This window comes from Haliotis asinina, chromosome 7 (assembly GCF_037392515.1).
Source record: "Haliotis asinina isolate JCU_RB_2024 chromosome 7, JCU_Hal_asi_v2, whole genome shotgun sequence".
NCBI lineage: Eukaryota > Metazoa > Mollusca > Gastropoda > Lepetellida > Haliotidae > Haliotis > Haliotis asinina.
Genome location: NC_090286.1, coordinates 63,101,950 through 63,128,048, shown reverse-complemented (window position 1 = coordinate 63,128,048; position 26,099 = coordinate 63,101,950). Strand labels below are relative to the sequence as shown.

At 42.3% G+C, this 26,099-nt stretch overlaps 1 protein-coding gene across 1 annotated transcript; it reads right to left on the bottom strand.

Annotated features, from left to right (window-relative positions):
* Positions 1-1,168: 1,168 nt before the first annotated feature.
* LOC137290308 (intraflagellar transport protein 74 homolog) lies at positions 1,169-25,397 on the bottom strand. Its single transcript, XM_067821125.1, has 23 exons — positions 25,317-25,397; positions 23,936-24,000; positions 23,664-23,710; positions 23,477-23,531; positions 23,059-23,136; positions 22,661-22,706; positions 22,011-22,109; positions 21,489-21,549; positions 17,319-17,378; positions 9,857-9,918; positions 8,952-9,030; positions 8,276-8,398; positions 8,098-8,131; positions 7,744-7,894; positions 5,417-5,496; positions 4,017-4,070; positions 3,651-3,691; positions 3,357-3,413; positions 2,808-2,928; positions 2,406-2,569; positions 2,055-2,180; positions 1,828-1,888; positions 1,169-1,673 (listed from the first exon to the last, which is right to left on the bottom strand). Coding segments are annotated over exons 1-23 (1,785 nt in total). The 5' UTR covers positions 25,319-25,397; the 3' UTR covers positions 1,169-1,554.
* Positions 25,398-26,099: the final 702 nt, after the last annotated feature.

The following is a 26,099-nucleotide window of genomic DNA, read 5'->3' as shown; positions in this document are numbered from 1 at the left end:
AAGACATTAAAAAAAATTTAGTTGTCATGATTTTATGGTGTCATGAGACATGTCATGGGAAGTCAACTTCAGTGTAGAATTTTCATCAAGACTTCAACTGTGATTGTTGAAAAAGGTAAGAAAAATTGGGTAAAGCAGGTTAGGTATTTAAGAAGCACTGCGCAAACTTAGCAAGCAGTAAACTAAGTAGTTTTAATAGGCAACAAATTACTAATTTAGATCATCTGAACTTATTGGCCTCTAGTAATGTCACTTTAATGTTCTACCTAGGCACTGTTTCTTGTCATTACCTGATGCCACCTCCATGTAGGGAAATTACTTCAATATTGACCCTCACTGTCAAGGATGAGATTTGTCGGGATGAACCATGTGTTAGTCACAAGGTAGGTAGTGCTGAGAGCGCACATGCTGAGTAGCACGTGCATGGCATGTGGAAGGTGGGAAGTCAGCTGCCAGTCTCATCCCAGTTGATTTCCACAGTACACACGAGTATAGAAACTGTCTAAAGTGTATCATCGGTCAGTTTGTTAGCTGGATGAAGTATGACTAATGGGCATTATGAGAAAGTATGGATGTTTTCACTCTAGAAATGCTCTCATGACAACATCCATACTTTTTCGTAATACGGATCATGCTTTATCCTGTACTTAAAGCCTAGTACCATTGCGTCTACAAGGACACAGGTCATTGAATTCCATGCATATTTGAGTTGATTTGTGCTTCAGTATGCAGGCTTTCTGCATCAAGGTAAACACTGGCTGCTATTAACCCAGTTTGGTCTCCAGTGCATCCTGCAGCAAGCGTTGCTGTGGATGTAACTGTAAGAGGACCATTTTCTGGTGATATCGCGGGAATATTGCTAAAAGCGGCGTAAAACCAAACTCACTCTAATGCAATGTTGAAGAGTCTTTTGGTAGCCAGCAGGTACCCATGTAACACTTTATGGGGATCGTAATAACTTTTATTACTGTTCATAATATTTCTTGTTTGGCTCAAAATGTAGTTGTGTTTGTTGTCATGGATACCATAACTGAAATGAGCTATATGTTCAAATGGCATATCCAAACAAGTTCAGGACCACCCTATATTCTTGCTCCAGTTGTCCTTCACTTTATCTCAACATAAGGGATATTCACTGGATAACCACAGACATGACTTCACTCGCAGCAACAAGACAATAATTTATTACACATTATACTCTAACAGTGGACGGATTTGTTCAGTTGACAAAATGATGATCAGGAATGTGGTATGCTTAGCTCAATGGAATGATTTGGTCAACCTGTTCATATTGTTTGGCCTCTCACTATTTCTACTAATGTTTTAGAATGAACAATCAGAAAAGGATGGCTTTGTAATTGTGTCATAAATTTTGCTAGCAGTTTTTTGTACATGAACAAATACTCCTAGTTATATTTTTACTGGATAGATACTCTGCCTTCATCATCATTTAGTATACATGTTGTTTCAATTACGTCAAAAAAACTTAACAAGTTTGTGCATAAGGCAATATGAACTGGTCGGCATTGATCATAGCAGCTGGTTATCATCACTCTATAAAGAGTGCTTGCCAGCGAGTCTGTCCTGGAGCAAAACATTGAAGTCCTCAAGTCCTCGGTACACACGGCGGCTGATTGGGACAAAGTCGCACTCCATTGTCCGTGCAGAGATAACTTGGTTTCTTAAGGAAATATTTTCAGGGTTACATGCAATATCTAGGTTGAGCGCATTAACATTTAATAACTCTGCTGAACCAGAGGTGAAAGTTATGGATCAATTTTTTTTTCACAAGTTGGAATATGAATTTAAGATCTTTCAAAAGGATACATTCTTTCATGGAGAAGTTGTTCTGTTCGTGGTGCTGCCACTTTCTCTCCAAATTTGACAGCTGAAACAAGATTAAGTCCTCATGGAACATATTTCAAAGTCAATTCTCTGGATTTCACTGGCCATAATTCAAGTGGATATCTATAGTCAGTTAGGTTGTACATCCTTGGGATGTAAATTATATTTTATTCAGTACTGCTTGCAAATAATAAGCTGTAATATTGTACCTGTGTATACGTTTCATTGTCATTGAGCTGAGCTTTGAGGCCCTCATATTTAGACTGGCGTTGCTGAATCAGCTTCTTGAATGCATCACGGCGACGCAAAAGTGTAATTCGATCCTCCATCAGTTTCTGTAACAGGTTGCCATACAGTGTGATAAGTACTCTGAATCAGTCTCAGGATATAGATATTCATACTAATCATGTAAGCTATACAGTCCTATAATTGAACAAGTGCTGATTTAGTGCATGTACACTCTTACATGAGAAGTAACCACAGCATGAAAGTCCTTGCTTCCATTACCAGTCAACTGGATATGTATACAAGAATATCTGCTGTACAGCTACACATCTCACATTTTTCTTGGCCTCCGATTCTTCCTTGAGCAAGTTGAGGTCCCCATAGGTTTCGATTTCCTTCTCCATAATCTTCACCTTCTCCTTGAGGACCACCAATTCTTCCTTCAGTTTCTCCTCAAACTGATGCATCTTGGCCAAATCTTGCTGTAGCTTCTCCCGTTCTGCATACAACACACAGGCAATATATACTTTGGATATGCATATCAATGTAATTGTGATTAGTTTACAAAAATGAAAGTGATTTTATAAGATTCTTGATTCACGTTATTGCCAATGACAATGGGAAGGGAGGTAACTTTGTCATTTCCAAAATCAGTAGCAAGAAGCGTGAAGGTCAGACTGATTTCAAGTTTGGAATTTGTATGGGTATCGTATGCGACATCAGACCAGACGGTCTACCTGAAGCAAGTCCGGTAGCTGTAGTTTCCGACTTCTTCATCTCCCCTTCCTTGAAGGCTAGGTCCTCCTTCATGCTGGCCAGCTCCTTGGGTGTAGGCAGGTGGGAGAATCTACCCATGTTCTGAACACAACACTTACATATTACTATAAACAAGAACCTTGTGCTAATTTTATGTGTTTGATGTTTCACAACCTACTGAGCAATATTCATACATGTCATACATGATGGCAGTGTAAATGTGAGTTTGGAGCAACCAATCCAATGATTAACATGATGATCAGTGAACAGTGATACAATGACATTTATCAAGAAAGTCGCCATGCTTGGCAGCCCAACCCCTTTATATACAAGAATTGGTTGCTGACAACCATGTGCAATCCAGGATTTAGACAAAAATTAATAACTCGGACAACAAATATTAGTCTCTGTTGTTATCTCTCATACATGAAACTGTGACTGATCTAGCTTCCACATCATGTGATGCAGTATATAGTAGAAGGACATGTAAAATGCAGCTTTGATAAGAAATATTTCCTTGACAGCCTTACCCTGCTCATGCGCTCCATTGCCTCTACAATACTTCCTTCAAGCTCTGTGATTCTTTGCTGAAACAACAATATGATCATCATATACAATAGCATCATTCTGTACATTCCTGCCACTTCAAAAATGTATTCTAATTACACACATAGTTAACAAAACACTACTGATCAGCAGTATATTTTACTCGTATGATGGGGCCTTGTCTTGTAGTACAATGTTTTTATCATAAAAAGGTTTACAGTGAGCAAAATATTAGCTACATACAGGCTTTGGTGTATATAGTTCTCACTGTTTCTTACCAGTTCATGGGACTTGGATGCTTCATATGTGTTCAGGAATTCTACAAACATACCACATAAAAGATGTCAGAGTTTGCAAAATAAATAAAGGTATCTGCTACAGTACTCCAGACCAACTCTGTATGCCTGAAGACAATCCAATCCATAACTAATGGCATAGCTTACTGCCTAGTCCTTTAAATGTAAGTTCTTTCATACAGGTAATATGGGCCAGACAATCTTGGTTGGAAAGAAAGTCAAGTCTAGCTGTAAATATAAAAAAATATGCATCTCATTGGGCTCTTGCATGTATAGCCGACATGATATATGTACAATGTAATGTTTCCCAGTGCAGTAACTTGCTTTATACAGATATGTTCAACCTACCATCCATATTTTCCTCTCTCTTCTTTAACTCCTTGTATTTCTGATTTCTTTCTCCTGTAGATACAAAACACATCATGCAACCATCACTTTGGAAAGTTGCATATATGCCCCTTTCAAATATTACAACCCACATAACAAATGTAAGTGCTACAGACACTGTTAGTGCTACACACCCTCACTCTGTCTATGCTATGTATCCTGTTAGTGCTACACACCCTCACACTGTCTATGCTATGTATCCTGTCAGTGCTACACACCCTCACACATTCAATGCTATGTATCCTGTTAGTGCTACACACCCTCACACTGTCTATGCTATGTATCCTGTTAGTGCTACACACCCTCACACTGTCTATGCTATGTATCCTGTTAGTGCTACACACCCTCACACTGTCTATGCTATGTATCCTGTTAGTGCTACACACCCTCACACTGTCTATGCTATGTATCCTGTTAGTGCTACACCCCCTCACACTGTCAATGCTATGTATCCTGTTAGTGCTACACACCCTCACACTGTCTATGCTATGTATCCTGTTAGTGCTTCACACCCACACACTGTCTATGCTATGTATCCTGTCAGTGCTACACCCCCTCACACATTCAATGTTATGTATCCTGTCAGTGATACACCCCCTCACACTGTCAATGCTATGTATCCTGTCAGTGATAGACCCCCTCACACATTCAATGTTATGTATCCTGTCAGTGATACACACCCTCTTGCTGTCAATGCTACATATCCTGTTAGTGCTACACCCCCTCACACTGTCTATGCTATGTATCCTGTCAGTGATACACACCCTCTTGCTGTCAATGCTACATATCCTGTCAGTGATACACACCCTCACACTGTCAATGCTATGTATCCTGTCAGTGATACACCCCCTCACACATTCAATGTTATGTATCCTGTCAGTGATACACACCCTCACACTGTCAATGCTATGTATCCTGTCAGTGATACACACCCTCAAACATTCAATGTTATGTATCCTGTCAGTTAATACACACCCTCACACTGTCAATGCTATGTATCCTATCAGTGATACACCCTCTCACACATTCAATGTTATGTATCCTGTCAGTGATACACACCCTCTTGCTGTCAATGCTACGTATCCTGTCAATCATACACACCCTCACACATTCAATGCTACGTACCCTGTCGGTGCTGCACACTCCCACCAGTGCTATGTATGGTGCAAGTGATACACACCCTCTTGCTGTCAATGCTATGTATCCTGTCAGTGATACACACCCTCACCAATGCTACATATACCGCTGAAATGCGGACCCTCACACTTTCAATGCTACATGTCCTGACAGTGCAGCATACTCTAAAAAGTGCTACATGTCCAGTCAGTGCTACACGTCCTCACCCTGTCAGTGCTACGTACCCTGATTCTCCTCGATGTCAAGGTCCAGCTGCCTCACTTCCTCCTGGATCTGCTCGGTGCGTTCCTGTAACTCCTTAGTCCTGGAGAATTAAGCATTGTACATAATTTACCTGGTACAGGTAGCATGGAACTGAATGTTCAGTTCATGATAAAGGGTTGACATCACTTACTGACACATAACTGTCTGATACTAGCTGGCTGAAACCCACTGATGTGTGTGGTACATGTGTTATGTTCCCTGCTAAACTGCTCAGTTCTTGGAATCACATACATACTAACCATAATTTTGCATTTAAAGGTTATAAGATGCCACTATCAGGTTTTTACGGTAGTTTTGAATAACATAAATTGAAACTCTTGCTTTCTGTTGTGTTCTAAAGAATGAAATTAAATACATAACATTGCTTTTCCAACAGATTCTGACTAAAGCCTGTACAAGACATACCTGTTATATAATAAGGTGTGTGCACAAAGACAATGCCAAAAGGAAATTGGGCACATGCACTAACATTGAAGGTACATTCCAGGGCCCACTTGCACAAAACGATCTTAGAGCTACAATTATTGTAAATCCTTAAGATCGCGATCTTAGGCTTCGGGTACAATCGCCATCCACTTGCACAAAGCGATTGTAGGCTAAGATCATTGTAAGTTACAATCAAAACTTACAATTGGTAGGAACCAATTGTAAGGAGCTAAGATCATTGTAGTCACTAGCAAAATGGCGTTCAAGTTGGTGTAAGTCTCATGCAAATAATTAGCTTTAGGTTTGGGAATTGCTTTTATACTGCATAAAGCTGTATGATTCGCCTCGACACTTCAACAACACGGAGAGTGCAACATCGATTTAATGTCAGAAATATCGTTATCTGAGGTAGTGAACAACATCATTATCGAGTCGATTATCATAGAGTACATTTCTCACCCGATTCAGTGCTGGAAAACGGTATGAACATCATACACTGTACCTTTTTGATAAACAAGGAAAGGATAGTAACGAAGAGTGTCTGCATGCGCTTAGCAGTGGCCATGACCTTTCCAATAACTCAAGGGCAGCTAATCTTAGTTTTTACGCAAGATGGGAGTGGTTTCCCTCTGCATATCATGCCATTGCCGTAAAATCTGCTATGCCCAAAATTAATACAGTGCATGTTCTGTTGTGACAGAACAGATATCCACATATTTCTTTTCAGTGAATGATTTTGTCTTTCTTTATCATTGAAATAATCTACAGTTGGATAAAGTACAAAATTATGTTTTTTTCTACTGACGAGAGACAAGAGTTTTAATCTATGCATTTTTAATATAATACAAGTATTTTTCAAACGTGAATAACGGGTATGTGAAATTTGCATAAAACGTTTTTTTAACAAAGCGAATAATAATTATGAAGAAACACTCCCACAGTCATGTCACACTTTCCTATCTTTACAAATCTAATGCTTGTGGGATATATATGGGATTTTACTCCAAATAACACCGATGCCAAACTATGTTCAACTGACAGCCATGGTACATTGAGGTGTTATATCATAAGGAAATTTTATTTATGTGCTATCTTTTAATTTCATGATTATTAGGTCAATATGCCCAATCTGTTAACGTATTTGCATTTCAATACTTGCATAAACATGATAGTTCTGTGGTTGCAGTATCACATACTTAGTTCATAAAAAATTAGAATGTAGAAAAATTAGAGAATAACCCCTGAGGTACGAGTGATTATACATGTTACCTTCCACGTTATTGCTTCCTTCTTCAACGTTATCATTTCCTTCAAAGATTTGTGGGTTGGGGTTTTTGGGTTTGTTTTTTTTCTTTTGGTTTTGTTTTGTTTTCATGAAAAATCTGCAAGGTACGTTTAAAGAAGGAATGTCATTTGCGTGCGGGAACAAGTTCCACGTTTTATTTGCGCTGCATGGTATGCGCACTTGAAGACACCTGTAGACAGTAGTCCAGTTTAAGAAATTTCTACCTCCAACGTTGAAGAGTTCGATCTTGGTTAAGATTGCGATCTTAAATCAATGCTGTCTTAAGATCGTGTTTGTGCAAGTGGATTAGAGCAATTGTACGGTGATTGTAAAGTTGATTGTAGGGGCTTAAGATTGATTGTAACTAAGATTGCTCTGTGCAAGCAGGCCCAGGAGGTTCTTCCTGTCTCTCCATGTGTTCAGGGAGTACTTCTTGTTTCTCAATGATTTGAGGAGATACTTCCTGTTTCGAGTTCTGTTCATGAGGTACATGATTCGCGGAGTTACCTAATTTTGTGTTTGGGGATGTGTTCAGGAGGTACTTCCTGTTTCTGAATGTGTTCAGGAGATACTTACTGTCTCTCCATGCTGGCTATCTCCTGGTTGTCTTCCTTCACCTGTTTCAGCAACTTCTCCCGCTCCTCTGCTGGCGTCCCACGTGACTTGGCCTCTTCCACCAGCTGGTCTCGCCTTGCCTCCAACTCATGAAGCTGCTCGTACAATCGCACTGGAACATCAAACAAATATTTCAGCTCAGTTAGCTGAAGGCTGCGTTTCACAGTGGGGAGCTGTGACTGATTGTGTTAGTATGGACAGCTCTACTTACAAGCTACCCCTGTGAAGATCTGGGTAATTATGGACCTAAGGGATACAGTAATGATGTAGCAGAGGTTTACAGGTTGTATAATTTTTGTCTCATGTTTATCTTACCTGCTTCTTGCTTAACTTGTGACATAGACAGCTCCTGTAGAGAAAAGGGCAGTCAGGGTTTCAGATAATAAGACATATCACAACACAAAGAATAAAATATGTCTTAAAATATCATTATCATTCAACTACAAACATATCTTGAGTCAATTTTGATTCTATAATTTCATAGAACACATACATCCTGCAAACCCTCAATCTTAGAGTTGAGCTGATCCAGTTCTTGTTGACCGTTTTCTAGCTGCTTTAGCAGGTGCTCGTTCATGTCCTTCATCCGGAAATACCTCTGCCTCATCTCTGGCTCCTGTCACACAAAACACCCAGAAATAGATCTCTGCTACATCTCAGGCACTGTGTTATACAGCAGAGGGAGTGTTAAAATGATGGAAAGGTGCTAAAGTGGGAATGGACATATTTCTTCATGTTTGTTATAGCTGTTAATTGCTATACTTGGCATCACCTCATGTGTATGATGATTGTCTGGACATAACCAAATCTGGATGAGAAGACATGAATAGACATCCTTTAGGTTACAGTGACTCACAATCACTGACAACCCGATCTCACGATTAGGACTAGCTCATATAATGAAGCAGAGGTAACAATTCTCAAGTTCAGATATCATGTGTTAAGTATAGCTGTTGATTCCCTGTAAACTGGGTAATAATTTACAGTTGACTTTACGCATGATGATAATATGTAGTACCCTATAACTTCCAGTACCTTATAACATCTTGCATATTTTATATTGATCAGAATTACAAGTATTCATACCTTTTGCTCATAAGCATAGAAATAAGCTTGGAGCCCTTCCCTTCTGTGTGATCATGTCCTAAGTGTATGGTAGCTGTACTCACCATATCATTAACGAGACTGTCGGCCATACGCTTCTCTTGGTCCAGTTCTGTGTTCAGCTGGGTAATCATATCTTCCTTCCTGGGAACATCAGATATACCATTGTTACAGCCAGCAACATCAGATATACCATTGTTACAGCCAGCAACATCAGACATACTATTGTTACAGTCAGCAACATCACATCAACCATTGTTACAGCCGGCAAGATCATATTAGCCATTGTTACAGCCAGCAACATCACATCAACCATTGTTACAGCCAGCAAGATCATATTAGCCATTGTTACAGACAGACACATCACATCAACCATTGTTACAGCCAGCAAGATCATATTAGCCATTGTTACAGTCAGTAACATCAGATCAACCATTGTTACAGCCAGCAAGATCATATTGGCCATTGTTACAGCCAGCAAGATCAGATCAACCATCGTTACTGCCTGCAACATCAGAGCAACCATTGCTACAGCCTGTCACATCAGATCAACCATTGTTACACAAGCAAGGTCAACTATTGTTACATTCTGCCACATCAGATCAACCATTGCTGTGCAAGCAACATCAGATCAACCAATGTCACAACCAGCAATATCAGATCAACCATTGTTACAATCAGCAGCATCAGATCAATTATTGTTACAGCCTGCAACATCAGATCAACCATTGTTACAGCCTGCAACATCAGATCAACCATTGTTGCAATCAGCAAGATCAGATCAACCATTGTTACACAAGCAAGATCAGGTCAACCATTGTTACAATCAGCAAGATCAGATCAACCATTGTTACACAAGCAACATCAGATCAACCATTGTTCCAAGCAGCAACAAGAAATCCTCCATTATTATGACCAATAATATATGAAATGCATATTTGTACAGTCAAATGAGAGCAGCTGGACTCACTGTTTCTTGACGTCAAACATGTCTTCTATTTTTTTGGCTTCTCTGTCATTCTGTGATTTCAGCTGTAATATAATCAATCAGAATATATACAGATATTGTGTACAGTGTGAAAGGGAGATGGGACACAGAGAATCTGATTTTGTCAACCTGTTATAGCTTACACCTATAATACTTATAATATATATACCTATAATACACACATGCATCCAGTATGATGGGGACTCAGTATATTCGAACAAACCTGTAGAGGTTGCAGATTCTTTGAATAGAGTCCTCCTTGGGGTACTTATAAGCATTTAAATGTTCTTTAAATTCTCGCGACAGTTGTAACTATATTTTTTCAATAAGATATATACAAAACAAAAAACATCGTTTTTGTCTTGTGAGACCACCCCTACAGGGCCCCTGGCCCCGTGACAGCCAAGAGCAGGTAACTCTTCAGACTATAGCCTCCAGCAAAACACTTCCGTTCTGTAAGCAATACAGACAGAATGTGGGGAGGTGGGTGGCCTTACCCCAAGGAGGACTCTATTCAAAGAATCTGCAACCTCTACAGGTTTGTTCGATTCTTTTTCATAGAGATCCTCCTTGGGGTCCTTATAAGCATAAGACAGACTCCAAAAGACTGATCATAGGGAGAGGCATTCTGTCTGCTCATGAACCTGACATAAGATGATAACCTTTATTACGTTTAACTGAAAGTAACAAGGAATCAAACTTACCTGGTCACGTGACCTTCTATGCCTTGTGGCGGGGGTGCGGACCAGGGCCAGGCTATTACATGGTCTAACCCTACATTTCTATGAGAAGTCATAGGGTGCTTATAAAAAATGCCCCCCCCCACTTTTTTTTTTTACAAAAAAAACGGGAGTCGAGACAGGCGACCGATATATCAGGGTCCATTCTCGTGCACTGGCCAAGGTGCTAGGGAAGACCTGAAACAGTCTAGACCGGTAAAGCAAAAAATACCACCACCATAATAGAGCCCACCACCGGGATAAAAGATGGAAAGTATACAGTAAGACACCACCACCAGTCTACTTGTTGCAGCTACAATGTCAAATGATCGTTTGTCAAATGATCGTTCGTCAAATGCAAGGGTAGCTCAATCGGCTAGGGCACTCGTGCCCTGCCCACTGGTGAGAACTGACTGGCCAAACCGAGCACGCTCACTTGACAGTCTGTCTAACTGGTAATGACGGATGAACGTGCTCGGTCGACTCCAAATAGCCGCAGAGCAGATCTCCTCAATGGGCAAGGCAGACGCATATGCCTTAGAAGTTGCCACAGCCCTAACCGAATGAGCTTTCAAACCCTCAGGGGGCGTACGACCTTTCGAGGTGTATCCCATACAAATGGCAGAGACAAGCCACCTAGATATGGTCTGCTTGTTCGCCGGAAGGCCAGCCTTGCCGCCACCATAACAGCAGAACAATTGATCATTCTTCCGAATGTCTTTTGTTCGTTTGATATAAGCCTTAAGGGTCTTACGGACATCTAAGACGTGAGCACGTTGAAGAGAGGTACCGGGCGGCGAAGGCTGCGTGAAAGCGGGAAGCTCAATAGGCGCCGTAACGTGAAAGGTGCTATCTCTCTTTGGAAGGTAAGTATCTGGCAATCGAATGCTCACTCTGTCTTTGTGAAACACCGTTAATTCAGGGTTGGCGGACATAGCGTGTATGCCGCCTACCCGCCTGCCAGAGGTTACCGCCACAAGAAAAGCAGTCTTCCATGTCAACAGCTGGAGGGACAGAGTCGACATGTTGTGAAAAAGAGGACCGGACAGCCAATCAAGAACGACTGGCAAGTCCCAAGGGGGACTAATCCGCCGGACAGACGGACGGATTCTGTCCACGCCTGCAAGAAAGCGCTGAACTAGAGGGTGCTGCCCCAATAATGCACCGTCGACAGGAATGTGGAAGGCAGAGATTGCCGTGGAGTAACCTCTAACTGTAGAAGCGGCCAGACCGGCTTCCAGTTTAGATTGCAGAAATTCCAACACAGATACTAGATCTGCAGAAAAGGGATCGAGAATCCCCCTGTCGACACACCAGCACGCATAACAGGCCCATCTATCCTCATATTGAACGTTCGTCGAATCCCTCCGCGAAGCCAGAATTGTGTCTGCAACTGGTGCAGGAATTCCTCTCGCATGGAGGCGACTCCGGACAGCGGCCAAGCCACCCACTGAATCCTGGGATTCGGGTGTGGCGCTCCGTTCTGGGATAGTAAGTCCGGTCGAAAGGGTAATAGTACAGGAGGCTGAGCCAGAAACCTGAGAATTACCGGAAACCAGCTTTGAGCCGACCAAAGCGGTGCTAGAAGCACAAGTAGCCGAGCCGGTTGTGCGGTCAGCTGCGAGAGGACTCGTGAGATCAGAGGCACTGGCGGGAATAGTACTCCAAAGTACTCTGTCTGTCCAATCGAGCAGAAAGGCGTCGTTGGCTATCGCTCTCGGATCCGGTATCCTTGAGCAAAACACAGGAATCTGGTTCGTCGCCCCAGAGGCAAACAGATCTACCTGGAACGACCCGAACAACTGGGAAATAATCCCGAATATCCCCCGATGCAGCATCCACTCGTGTGGGGCTAGTATACGTCTCGATAGCGTGTCTGCGCGGACGTTGTCTATGCCCGGGAGATAAACAGGGAGCACCCGAATGTCGAACTGGTCGCACCAAGTCAGAAACTGCCATGCCTCCTGAAGGAGGGACGGAGACACTGTGCCGCCTTGCTTCAGGATATACGTCATAGCGGTCTGGTTGTCCATCTCTAGGCGAACCACTTGACCCCGCACTGACTCCACGAAGCTCTCGAACACCCAGCGGACTGCTCTCAATTCCAACACATTGATGTGTAGGGTAACTTCGTCCTCGGCCCAACGACCCGAGACCGATAGTTCGCCCAGGACGCCCCCCCCAGCCTGTGAGGGAGGCGTCCGTCTGAATCGAGAGGGAAGGTGTCGGTGTCTCTAAGGGGATCCCCCTGGACAGATTTCCGACTTCCGTCCACCACCGCAGGTGAGGAATCAACCAAGCGGGAGTCTCGAGAATAGTCTCGTAGCTCTCCGAATGGGACCACAACTGGGCTAATGCCTGTTGAATGGGTCGCATCCTCAACCTCGCACGCCAGACCACGTCCACTGTAGCCGCCATAGTGCCCAGCAAATGAAGCCAAGTTCTCGCTGTGGCTCTGGGGAACTCGAGAAACTGAAGTACAGTTCTCTGAACTTTGACGATGCGGTCTGGGGCTAGGGAAACAATCCCCTGAGCCGTATTGAACTGTGCCCCCAAGAACACCAGATCCTGCGTAGGGGTCAGGTCTGATTTCTTGAGATTGATGATCCAGCCGAGCTTCAACAAGATGTGCATCACTTGTTGTGTGGCATCGTGTGATAACAGGAGCCCGAGGGCCCTCAAAAGCCAATCGTCCAGGTACGGATGACAACATCTGCCCTGTGACCTGGCTAGCTGAGCCGGAATCAACATAAGTTTGGTGAACACCCTCGGCGCCGTGGAGATGCCGAAGGGTAGAACCCGAAACTGATAACACTTCCTGTCGAACGAAAACCGAAGGTATTTCTTGAACTCGGAGTGTATTGGAACATGGAGGTAAGCGTCCTTGAGATCGATTGACGTGAGCCAATCCCCTGTCTCTACGGAAGAGATCACTGACCGCAGTGTCTCCATCCTGAAGGACGGAACCTCTATGAACTTGTTCAGCCCTTTGAGATTCAAGATCGGTCTGAACCCTCCGTCCTTCTTGGTCACAAGGAAGTACGTGGAATAAAACCCGTCTTCTTGTTGACCTTCCGGAACCATCTCGATGGCAGCCTTGTCCAGTAACGACTGGACCTCGGCACGGAGGACCTCTGCTCTTTCCCGGGAGAACGGCACCGGCGTGTGCCGAATCCCTGAGAAACATGGTCTCGCTTCCACTGTGGCATATGGCCATCCCTGACTGTGGACAGGACCCAGGGATTTGAAGTAGCTGCCTGCCATTCCGAAAGGAATAGTGACAGCCTGCCGCCTACAGGGACTTCTGGCGCAAGGCAATGTACCCCCACCGTCGGCAGTTCTCCGCCTGCTTGTGTGGGGGACACCAAAGGCTCCGGGCAAATGTTTAACGGGAAGCCGGGGCCGGCTTCCCTTTGCCCTGAAAAGGCTGCTGTTGCTGACGAGGCGAGGAGGGTTGCTCTAACAAGGGCTTAGAGTCCTTGAAAGTGCTAACAGCCTCCGCGGCCTCCTGCACAACCTGTAATGCCCCAGGGAAGAGGGAAGATCCCAACCTGTAGGGCAGAGCCAGGAGTGCCTGTTGGGTAGCGGGAGAGTACCTGGCTACGGATAGCCATAGCCGACGCAACCCCATGACAGCCCCCATCATCTGGCTAGCACAGCACCTGATGCTGTCCCTCGCCAGATGAGAGTGCACGTCTGTAAGCTGCCGACCCAACATTGCCGACGGAGAGTCGTCAGCAGTGCTCCCATGATCCAACAGCTGCCCCTGCAAAGCAGAAAGGTAAGCTGAATGGACCACTACTCTCAGCTGCTGGGCCGCACACCTATATTGCTCCTCAAAGGAACGATAGGCGGACCTTAGCACTGGAGTGGCCGTGGAGAAGGGCGGCAGCCGCCGGCCCTGCCTGGCCGAGGCCAAGGAAGAGGAGGAGGACCCCCCCCCAGGGTGACCGAGGCGTACACACACTCGTCCACCACTGGTGGTTCGAATAGCGAATCCTCATCCAGTTGATACCGGCGGCTAATCTCCGGGAGATCAAAGCGCGACCGGAGCGGAGCGGATTCACTACCTCCCCGACCAGCGATGGGAGCAGACGCAACCTCACCTCGGCGACCTTAGTAGGCGCGAACGCCTCCCCGGGGAGCCGAAACTCCAAGGGGTCGGGCTCCGACACAGGAATAGAAACCTGAGGTAAGACCTCGGCAATTTTCTCTCTAACCTGTCTGAGGGATGAACCGAACGAGTACGTGACCTCCGACTCGCACTCCTCCCCAATCCCCTCCTCCTCGATATCCATCTCCTCATGCTCCTCAGACAGGGAACCTTCACCGTAAAGCGAACCTGTCGAGGGCGCTATCGAGACGGAACTCGAAGGAGCAGAGAGACTAAGAAGGGCCGAGTCGCTAGGTTCGCCCCTGCCAGAGCCTGAACTAGGTCGCCTGGGCAACTGGGGCAAGCCCCCCACCGGAGGGTGACCCGAGAGCCCAGGAAATGGATAGGATGTCGATGCCCCCAGCGGCTGGGCAGCACTAGGCTGCCTGCCCACCGTGGCACTAGGCGCGCTGACCGAGGTCAAGCCGCCGACACCGGGCGTTGTTGCCCCACTTGCCCCATGGGACAAGCTGGGGTCGACTGCCCTAGGCACATCCGCCTGAACGCCCGAAGAGTAGGACGGCTGCCCAGAGGGAAGAGCGCTCTCAGAGCCTAAGCCCGGGCCGCGGCCTCCCTCAACTGAACCAGACAGCGCTGAATCTATCATTGATTGTACCGAAGACATCTGTTGCTGAAACAAGGCATTAATTGAATCAACAGAGATTAATGGTGCTTGCGAAGTAGGGGTAGGTGCTAAGGGAACAACGGCCGAAGAAGGGGAAGGGTCCCTAGACACCCTGGCCTTCTTAACCGACCCCTCCGAAGAAGAAGCTGCGCCTTTCTTTTTGTGGGAGCGCTTAGATGGAGGGTCCTGAGCCCAGATATCCCCCCCTGCCTTCAGTAGGTTGGAATAGAACAAGAAGTCCGCGTGTCTAGACTTTCTGGTCTGAGGGGTAAACCCCGTGCACACATCACAAGACTGATCGTCGTGATGACATTCCACTAGGCATCTTAGACATACATCATGCAGGTCTTTAGCCGGAATGGAGGATTTGCATGTTGAGCAGGATTTAAACTGCAAGGCAACAAATAACCTCCTAGTGTTGCATAATAAACAACAATAAAACAAGACACGCATGGGCGCAAAGCTAAAACTAAAACTATGTACATAGTTAAGGTAAAAGCTAAGTGCCACGACACCATAGTTTACGACATATTTTTATAAAAAATAGTAGTAAATATGGAGATAACATGAATAAAGTACATAAAAGCATAGCTACACAAGCGTACTTTTTTAAAAAAGACCGCCATAAAACTAAAAAGTTTTGGAGGGAAAAAAGGTTTGCCTTCCACCATTATGCTAACCATGTGGCTACCAACAGGGACGGCAAAAGTTACAACAGTTTGACAAGTAAACTGTAAAAAATGATTCCTAATGCGCCCATGCGTCTAATAAAGAAACCATACATACAGTTTAAGCCTCTGAGGTACTCATCTTAGTACTTGTCTTTGTCTTCGGTAAGTAAGAATCTCTGTGAACGCTGAAGCACGTCTGCATAGGCGGGCGACAGAAAAGGAAGTGTTTTGCTGGAGGCTATAGTCTGAAGAGTTACCTGCTCTTGGCTGTCACGGGGCCAGGGGCCCTGTAGGGGTGGTTTCACAAGACAAAAACGATGTTTTTTGTTTTGTATATATTTTATTGAAAAAATATAGTTACAACTGTCGCGAGAATTTAAAGAACATTTAAATGCTTATAAGTACCCCAAGGAGGATCTCTATGAAAAAGAATGACAGATTTCAAATTCTGTATTCTTTCAAAGAGACCTTTCAGTACACATAACAATATTATTGTCAAGAACATGATGCTAGAAAAATCCCAGCAAAAGCATATAGAAGCTGAAGTCCATAAATGAACTCTGTCCGTGTACCTGGACCGACAAGGCCGCACAAACATATCCTCTATAATACTTGACATTATGTATATTATAAAGCATGACCGGGCATTACAAAGAAGTGAGGCTGTTTTGCCAAAAGGCATCCTTGCTTCTTAATAATCCTTTATCCAACTTAAAAAACAACGGAAGATATACCTTAGAAATAATTTCAATATTTGGTGTTGAAATCAACTGGGATGAGACTGGCAGCTGACACCTCGCCTTGCAAGCACTATGCACATTCTCAAGTGCTACCTGTGCCCTGCACGTGCGCTGCCCACACTACCTATCTTGTGAGGCACACATGGTTCATGTCGAGAAACAATCTCATTCTTCACAGCGATTCTTCATAGCCTAGTAAGCTAGGTTGCGGGTTTGACACCAGGTGTCCACGCTACATCTTGGAAGTTTTCAATAATGTCATATTTTACGATCACATTCAGAGATGGCAAGACAAAGTTGAATCGACCAAGTAATAAATCAAAGTCAAGGGCTGTTCCTCAGGAAATCCCCAGGCAGAGGGATGACACTGAAGTAATGCCCCCTAATTGATGTGGGATTGGGATACGACAAGAAATACTGCTACAACAATAGAGTGACGTCACTGACAGATTTAACGTAACATGAATATTCACTTTGTAAGTTGTATAGTGTGTACATGTCCACCCCTCTATACTCATCCACTGCAGTCTACTCACATTGTTGCAGTCAAACTCCACATCCTGGATGTCTTCATCTGTGGTCAATTTGTCCACCAGCTACAAGAAACATGTTTCAAATACACACGTCACACATAGGTCTACTTACTGTATTATAATCCTATCTGGATGTACCTACAGTATCAATATAATACATGGGTGTACTTACAGTACTGGAAATTTTAACCATAAATTGTATATTTATATACTTATCCTATCTCACGTTATGCAACTCTCCTCTTCCTCTACGACCATGTGTGGAAACAGGCTATGAGCTAAGTTGAATCAAATCTTACTGACCTCTGACCTCTGTCCCAACCTGACTTCGGCACCTGTCAATCATCTCTATGCTCATGCTGCATGCTCAGATGAACATGTGATGGTTTGTGCCTGTCATTCTCCTTTTTGTTGCTACATTGTGTGGACATGTTCTTTTTCTCTGACAAGTCGAGTGTTCTTTCAAAGAAAGAAATGAGTATATCAAATCGTAAGAACACCACTTGTTCCCCTCCGCCGCCTTCAGTTCGAGCGCCGCTTGCTCTTGGTTTGGCACTTTCAGCTAGCATGTGATTATTCCCGGTGCAGCACTTTCAAGTGCTGCTTGCGCCTGGTTCGGCGTTACGACACAGTGTTCACAGTTCACTACATCATAGTATGGTTGGTTTAGTCATAGTTTCCCTGGTCTGACGCCTTATCAAAGTGCTTCTGCTTCAGCATTTATATGTACCTTGCCTGCTTTGTCGTTATCTCATAACACATCTGTTGGTTCGGCGCTTCCTCATAGCAAATGGTTTGGTGCTTGCTCCTGGCATGCTTGATTCCGCACTTACTTATGGCATGCCTGGTTTGGCGCTTCATCCTTTTATCAGCGCAGGGCCTACTTATACCCTGATTAGTTGGGTGGTTACTCAGTGTGCCTGGTGTGGCGCTTCATCCTTTTATCAGTGCAGGGCCTACTTATACCCTGATTAGTTGGGTGGTTACTCACAGTGTGCCTGGTGTGGCGCTTCATCCTTTTATCAGCGCAGGGCCTACTTATACCCTGATTAGTTGGGTGGTTACTCACAGTGTGCCTGGTGTGGCGCTTCATCCTTTTATCAGCGCAGGGCCTACTTATACCCTGATTAGTTGGGTGGTTACTCACAGTGTGCCTGGTGTGGCGCTTCATCCTTTTATCAGCGCAGGGCCTACTTATACCCTGATTAGTTGGGTGGTTACTCACAGTGTGCCTGGTGTGGCGATTGATCATGGTACTTTTGGTTCAGTGCTATCTCATAGCATAGTTCTTGGAAAGGTGTAAATAATTATCTGCATGTATTATGGGCCACTGGCCTCCTTACTGAATAAACTGTCTGTCTGTCTGTCTGTCTGTCTGTTATAGTTCATGGAGTTCATTGTTGGTTTTGAGTACTTCTGGTTTAATGCTGCCTGGCAATGCTTCGCTACTACCCACTCAGTGTTTGTCTCCTACAAGACTTTGGGTTCTGGTATTCCGGTAGCTTCCTTTGCAACATTTACTACTTCGCAAGTGTTGGCATCAGCAGTAACACCATCACCATTGATGAACTCCACTTTTTCATCTCATGAGTTGGGCATAGCTAGTGTTAGCCTACCTGTTACAACGGCAAGGCCTATTTTGCAAGTTTCTCGGAAGAGGAGAGCTGCATAACGTGAGAAAGGATAAGTTGGGTGTACTGGGTTGGGTGTACTTACAGTATTACAATCCCACTTGGGTGTACTTACAATATTACAATCCCACTTGGGTGTACTTACAATATTACAATCCTGCTTGGGTGCACTTACAGTATTACAATCCCACTTGGGTGTACTTACAGTATTACAATCCTACTTGGGTGCACTTACAGTATTACAATCCTACTTGGGTGTACTTACAGTATCATAATTCTACTTGGGTGCACTCACAATATTACAATCCTACTTGGGTGTACTCAAAGTATTACAATCCTACTTGGGTGAACTTACTGTATCATAATCCTACTTGAGTGTACTCACAGTATTAGGATCCTACTTGGGTGTAGTTACAGTATTATAATCCTACTTAGGTGTACTAACAGTATTACAATCCTACTTGGGTGATGTTACAGTATTATAATCGTACTTGGGTTTACTTACAGTACTACGATCCTACTTAGGTGTACTTACAGTATTATAATAGCACTTAAATGTACTTACAGTATTACAATCCTACTTTGGTGTACTTACAGTATTACAATCCTCCTTGGGTGTACTTACAGTATTACAATCTTACTTGGGTGTGCTTACAGAATAATAATAGCACTTCAATGTGCTTACGGTATTATAATCCTACTTGGATGTACTAACAGTATTACAATCCTACTTGGGTGCACTTACAGTACTACGATCCTACTTGGGTGTACTAACAGTATTACAATCCTACTTGGGTGTACTAACAGTATTATAATCCTACTTGGGTGTACTAACAGTATTACAATCCTACTTGGGTGTACTAACAGTACTACGATCCTACTTGGGTGTACTAACAGTATTACAATCCTACTTGGGTGCACTTACAGTACTACGATCCTACTTGGGTGTACTAACAGTATTACAATCCTACTTGGGTGTACTAACAGTATTATAATCCTACTTGGGTGTACTAACAGTATTACAATCCTACTTTGGTGTACTAAGAGTACTACGATCCTACTTGGGTGTACTAACAGTACTATGATCCTACTTGGGTGTACTTACAGTACTACGATCCTACTTGGGTGTACTAACAGTATTATAATCCTACTTGGGCGCACCTACAGTATTATAATCCTACTTGGGTGTACTAACAGTATTATAATCCTACTTGGGTGTACTTACAGTACTACGATCCTACTTGGGTGTACTAACAGTATTACAATCCTACTTGGGTGCACTTACAGTATTATAATCCTACTTGGGTGCACTTACAGTATTATAATCCTACTTGGGTGTACTAACAGTATTACAATCCTACTTGGGTGCACTTACAGTATTATAATCCTACTTGGGTGCACTTACAGTATTATAACTCTACTTGGGTGTACTTACAGTACTACGATCCTACTTGGGTGTACTAACACTATTACAATCCTACTTGGGTGCAATTACAGTATTATAATCCTACTTGGGTGCTCTTACAGTATTACAGTCCTACTTGGGTGTACTTACAGTATTACAATCCTACTTGGGTGCACTTACAGTATTATAATCCTACTTGGGTGTACTAACAGTATTATAATCCTACTTGGGTGTACTAACAGTATTATAATCCTACTTGGGTGAACTTAAGTGTTACAATCCTACTTGGGTGTACTTACAGTATTACAATCCTACTTGGGTGTACTAAATTACTACAATCCTACTTGGGTGTACTTACAGTATTATAATCCTACTTGGGTGCACTAACAGTACTACGATCCTACTTGGGTGTACTAACAGTATTACAATCCTACTTGGGTGAACTTAAGTGTTATAATCCTAATTGGATGTACTAACAGTATTACAATCCCACTTGGGTGTACTTACAGTATTACAATCCTACTTGGGTGTACTTACAGTATTACAATCCTACTTGGGTGTACTAACAGTATTACAATCCTACTTGGGTGTACTTACAGTATTATAATCCTTCTTGGGTGCACTTACAGTGTTATAATCCTACTTGGGTGCACTTACAGTGTTATAATCCTACTTGGGTGTACTAACAGTATTACAATCCTACTTGGGTGTACTAACAGTATTATAATCCTACTTGGGTGTACTAACAGTATTATAATCCTACTTGGGTGTACTAACAGTATTATAATCCTACTTGGGTGTACTAACAGTATTACGATCCTACTTGGGTGCACCTACAGTATTATAATCCTACATGGGTGTACTAACAGTATTATAATCCTACTTGGGTGCACTTACAGTGTTATAATCCTACTTGGGTGTACTAACAGTATTACAATCCTACTTGGGTGTACTAACAGTATTATAATCCTAGTTGGGTGTACTAACAGTATTACAATCCTACTTGGGTGCACTTACAGTATTATAATCCTGCTTGGGTGTACTTACAGTATTATAATAGCACTTTAGTGTACTTAAGCTCTACTAATAATACTTAGATGTACTTACAGTATTTTAGCCGTTTGTGAGCATACTTACAGTATTATAATCACCAAGTTCTCCTTGCAGGTCTCGTATCTCTCCAGCCAATGCCTCAGCTCTACAACCGAGGATATTATCATGAAATAATTCTGTTCATACCTGATGTTAACAGAAAATGTAAGGTTCAAGGTGCACATACTGTTAGAAGAACTAAGAGCATATTCAGGGATCTGTTCATTTTTCTTCCAGGGGATTTTGTTAATGGTAAAAGGACATATAGCTATGATTTTACAGCACCCTTATAGCTTATGGATACAACAAACTGGGTGTGGTGTGCCCCCGTCACATGCTGTATGTTGTAGTTGAAATGGCAGGCTATTAAGAACTAAAATCAGTACTTTATAATTGTTGTTGTCAGTATTTGTATTTGGAGGGTTGAGGCAAAATGGTGTCATACTTCAGCATGTTCTTCTAAGCAGATTGCAGAGCCTTCTCTTACTGCAAGACCGTTACACACTGTAAGACAATACCTACCATGTAATATGAGGTATATAATGGGAAGCTGTAACAAATGTGTACCTCTTTTCATAGGACAGGTAACTGGAGTTTTCATCATTAGCATTCTCAATGTCCTTGTTAAGTCGGATCACTTCTGCATTCAGTTCATTGATCTTACTCCTGCAACACATCATCATCCACATCATCATCACCAGTGTTTGCGGTTGGTTTTGTAAGAGTGTGTGCAGAAATAAAAGTTAAAACATGTAGTCCAAATCTTTTATGCGTGAAATGTTTATAACAAACCTGAATCATTTCAAAATATTGTTTCTTCATATGTTGCTGTTTTAAGGTACTTTATAAAAATAAATAGATCAGAATCTATGAGTGCTAAACACGCACACAGAATGTTTTTGCATGCTTTGTTGATGTTTTGCGTGAAAAAATACAGGTTTCTGTGTTAATGTGATCACTGATCAGTATCAATTCCTTGGCATGGTCCCTCTGTAATTTTGACCAAATCATATAGACTTAAACAGAAATAACTAGTGCTTGCTATGACAATCAGAGCTTGAGGAAGACAGGTTTGAATGAATGGTATGCTTCTACTAATCATTCCATACAGTCATTAAAAACATTTTCAAGACACCTCGGTTAATTACTGGTTCCCTGGATTTGACCTTTGACTGGTTTCATAATGTACATTTCTAATTTAAAAATGAAGTGTTTACCTGATCAGTCCGAGGTAGTATGTTTTGTCCATAACTTGTCTTCCACCTGTAACACCATTATCACCATCAAGGACAGACAACAATGTTACACTATCATCTGGTATGTCTTAAGTTAAATGTTTTCTTATATTACATATGTTATATTGGGGATTGAACATTCTAAAAAAGTACAGATTCTAGTACTTTGTTGGGTTGTTTCCTATCCAGAATTCGAACCCACGCCTTCAGAGTCAGGTACCTACTTGCCTAGAAGTTGGATTGTCATTGTGTGATGTAAAGGCATACATGGCGTACGTATGAAACACTTGCTTCAATTAATTTTTTTTATTTCAGCTTAATAAAACTGAAAGACTCCCACAAATACTCTTGTTTATAGTGACAGTTGATCTCCTGCTAACCTTGCTTGGCAGTTTTCATTCCCCCTAAGCCTTGCTGCGTAGTTGGACGATCCACCACTGTTACCTGGGACATCAGGGCTGGGGATGCACAGGACAAGTGTCAGTGAACTTAAATTAAATCTAATTGTGTTTTATAAGAACAAAATACAGAATAAATCAACAGTCAAGGGAAATGAATGATATAAGAAAAAATATATTTCATATTCCATGTATTTCCCCAAATAACCTGTTTCAGTCATTTCCATAAAACATTTCAGTATTAACAGAGAGAATACTCCTTTATTGATTAATTTTTTTTAAAACGATTACAAACAATTCACTCTTAAACTGATGGTATTTCAGTTTCTTTTTAAACATTGAAAAATGAAGAAACTTCTGGTTGCTTCTTCATCATGATATTTCATGACTGACTACCTACCCACGCCTCCCCCTATCTGTCCTCCTCTAGTGCCTGGCCTAGCTGTACCTGGATTCTGAAAGATTATTGATCATACAGTAAATGAAAATAATGCACACAGTAAACTTACATGTTTGAAACATTCAAATCTTTGTATGAATTATAGCTGAAGAGATGAAGTAACTCCACCACATGATGACGAACCTACCATAGCGGTTGTCAGTCTGGTGGCCGTCCCTGGCTGTCTTCCAGCAGCTGGCAACAAACAAAGTAAGAATTAACATTGTGTTTCACAGACAAAGAAGTTATATAAAAAGAAACCTGGTCACTATATTCCAAGATACCTAAAATATTCATTTGATAAAACCATATTTGGTGTCAATGAAACTGCATTTAGTCTTTTTTCTAGGAAAAATGTTTGCTTACAGACATTTAATTCATCAAATTCTTAAAAGTATTGACAATAATCTCGTTTACTACCTGTCCCTGGGGGACGAGCTGCCCCTGTGACTGGACGGCCACTGCTACTTGGGGGTCTTTGACTCCTTTGAATAAAAAATAAGCAATATACATAGCAATCTCACAGCAATGTTCAAGTCCTACATGTACTCTTATGGCAAGCATGGGTTGCTGAAGGTCTATTCTACCCTGGACCTTCACGTTTCCATAAATTAATGGAAGGTAACTGAATATACATATCATAAATGGCATTTGAACCAGTGCAAACTGTTACAATTTGTATATTATGTACTCTTACATTAACGAATACATTAACAGGAGTTCATGAATGCTTACTTACAGTAAATATACAAATAATACAGTTTTAACTGGTTCAAATGCCATTTTATATGTACAGGGCCATCTCCTATTCTTGTGTGTTTCCTATTCTTGCCATAAACATGTTTTCTGCCAAGATTGCTGATGCGTAATAATTAGCGGTTGTTCACATCACTGACTGGTAACTGGGAAGTGGCCAAAGTCTGCGAATGATCAAAATTTTTGCAATGTAACGAATATTGGTGAGTTTTTACTAGCTTGGACAAATCAGGATTCCCCTTCCTTACACTAATGTTACTTGGCCTACCTTTAGAGTACAGCACCATAAACTCTAACATGTCGTAATACACTTTATGTAATTTTAGGTGAGTAAGGTTGGGCTGGGGTTAGGGTTGGGTTAGGTTAGGTTAAGTTAGGCTAGGTTAACCTAACTCTAACGTCCTCACGAGTTGTGCTGCTGTATTCTAAAGGTGCTCTCGTTTCTTCGTTATGCCACGAGAATGGAAGATGCCTCGATAAGTTAGTGACAGACGACCATGTTTTTCATCGAGCTCAGGAGTGGCAATACACCTGATGGATCACGCAGTTGATGGATGCAGATGTTAGAAGGGGAATCTCTTCATTTAAAAACAACAAGCATTATTACGATAAGAACTGTTTGCATTATTATTTTTTTCAGCTGATATCCGTAAGTACCGCGAGAACAGAAAACGCCAGTATAGTATACATTCATTAAAATTTAATGTACTTTTAACGTATACTAATGCATTACAATACAGATACTAAATTATTAAAGTAACTGATTTGCCGATTTTTCATAGATACGACTTGATCAAACAAGCTGCCATAAATATAGTTTTACGCCAAGCCAATAAAACATGTTTACAATGTCCAAGAAACTTAGAAAAACACTACAGATAAATTTATTCGAATTAGCTCTCAAAGATTCTATTATCTTTCACAAAGATCAACATTCTTGATATCATTATATACAATAGCGGGAACCGACAAAACCGATAGTAGGTATAAGAATTTGTACGTGTGTGTGATTATCAAAAACATCACAGAAATACAGCATACTCACATTTTCTTGGTTGCGATGTCAACACTTGTCAGGAATGCAACCGGAAGCTAACGTTGTCGTGTAAGGGGCGCGATGGAACACGCATGTGTGTTGAATTGAGTTATGTCCCTTACTTATTCCGAAGGGATTGATTTCGCATTGGTATCTACTATTTGTGCCGACAACATGTACCCACGGGTAAACAAACCCGCTGAAAATAACTAGCAAACAATCAGGCCAGTTACAGTGGCCCAGTTGCCCAGTTGTCCTTTGATGCTGTGCAGAAGTGCTCTGCTAAGGATGTGTGATCATTGGTTCCAAACACTCTGATACTGTGTAGACATTCACGAGTACAATACCATTGTTTCATCAAATGGGTAAACATTGAAATACTGCTCAAATTCCTTGAAACATTTGGTGTAAAATCTGTTTTGAGGATGTGTAGCCTTGTTGTTTTGTAAGAAATATTTATAAACATTTGCTGTGTTGTAAGTTTCAAAACTGTATAATGTATCTATTTACCTCGGTCAGTTTTCTCACGATATGGTTGAGATATTGCCGATGTGACGTTACGTATTAACTCACTAGTCAGTTTTCAGATTTTTCAAGCAATGACAAAGTATGGTTGTTTAGTTTACAGATTCAGATAAATCAAATTGTGCTGTTAATATCATAAGTATTCCTTGTTACAGACATCTTAGTATTACATGACATGATTAAAGGGGCACTGATGCGGAGCGAATAATGTTTCTCGCCAACGGTCGAATTACGAAACCAAACCGCAAATTGGTCAGCGCCCGCTCC

Coding starts and splice junctions, on each gene's coding strand:
- LOC137290308 (XM_067821125.1), bottom strand. Junction 9,919..17,318: donor TGGAGTTTGACTGCAACAAT/GTGAGTAGACTG, acceptor ATTATATTACAG/CTGAAATCACAGAATGACAG. Junction 8,132..8,275: donor AGATTGAGGGTTTGCAGGAT/GTATGTGTTCTA, acceptor TTTTCTCTACAG/GAGCTGTCTATGTCACAAGT.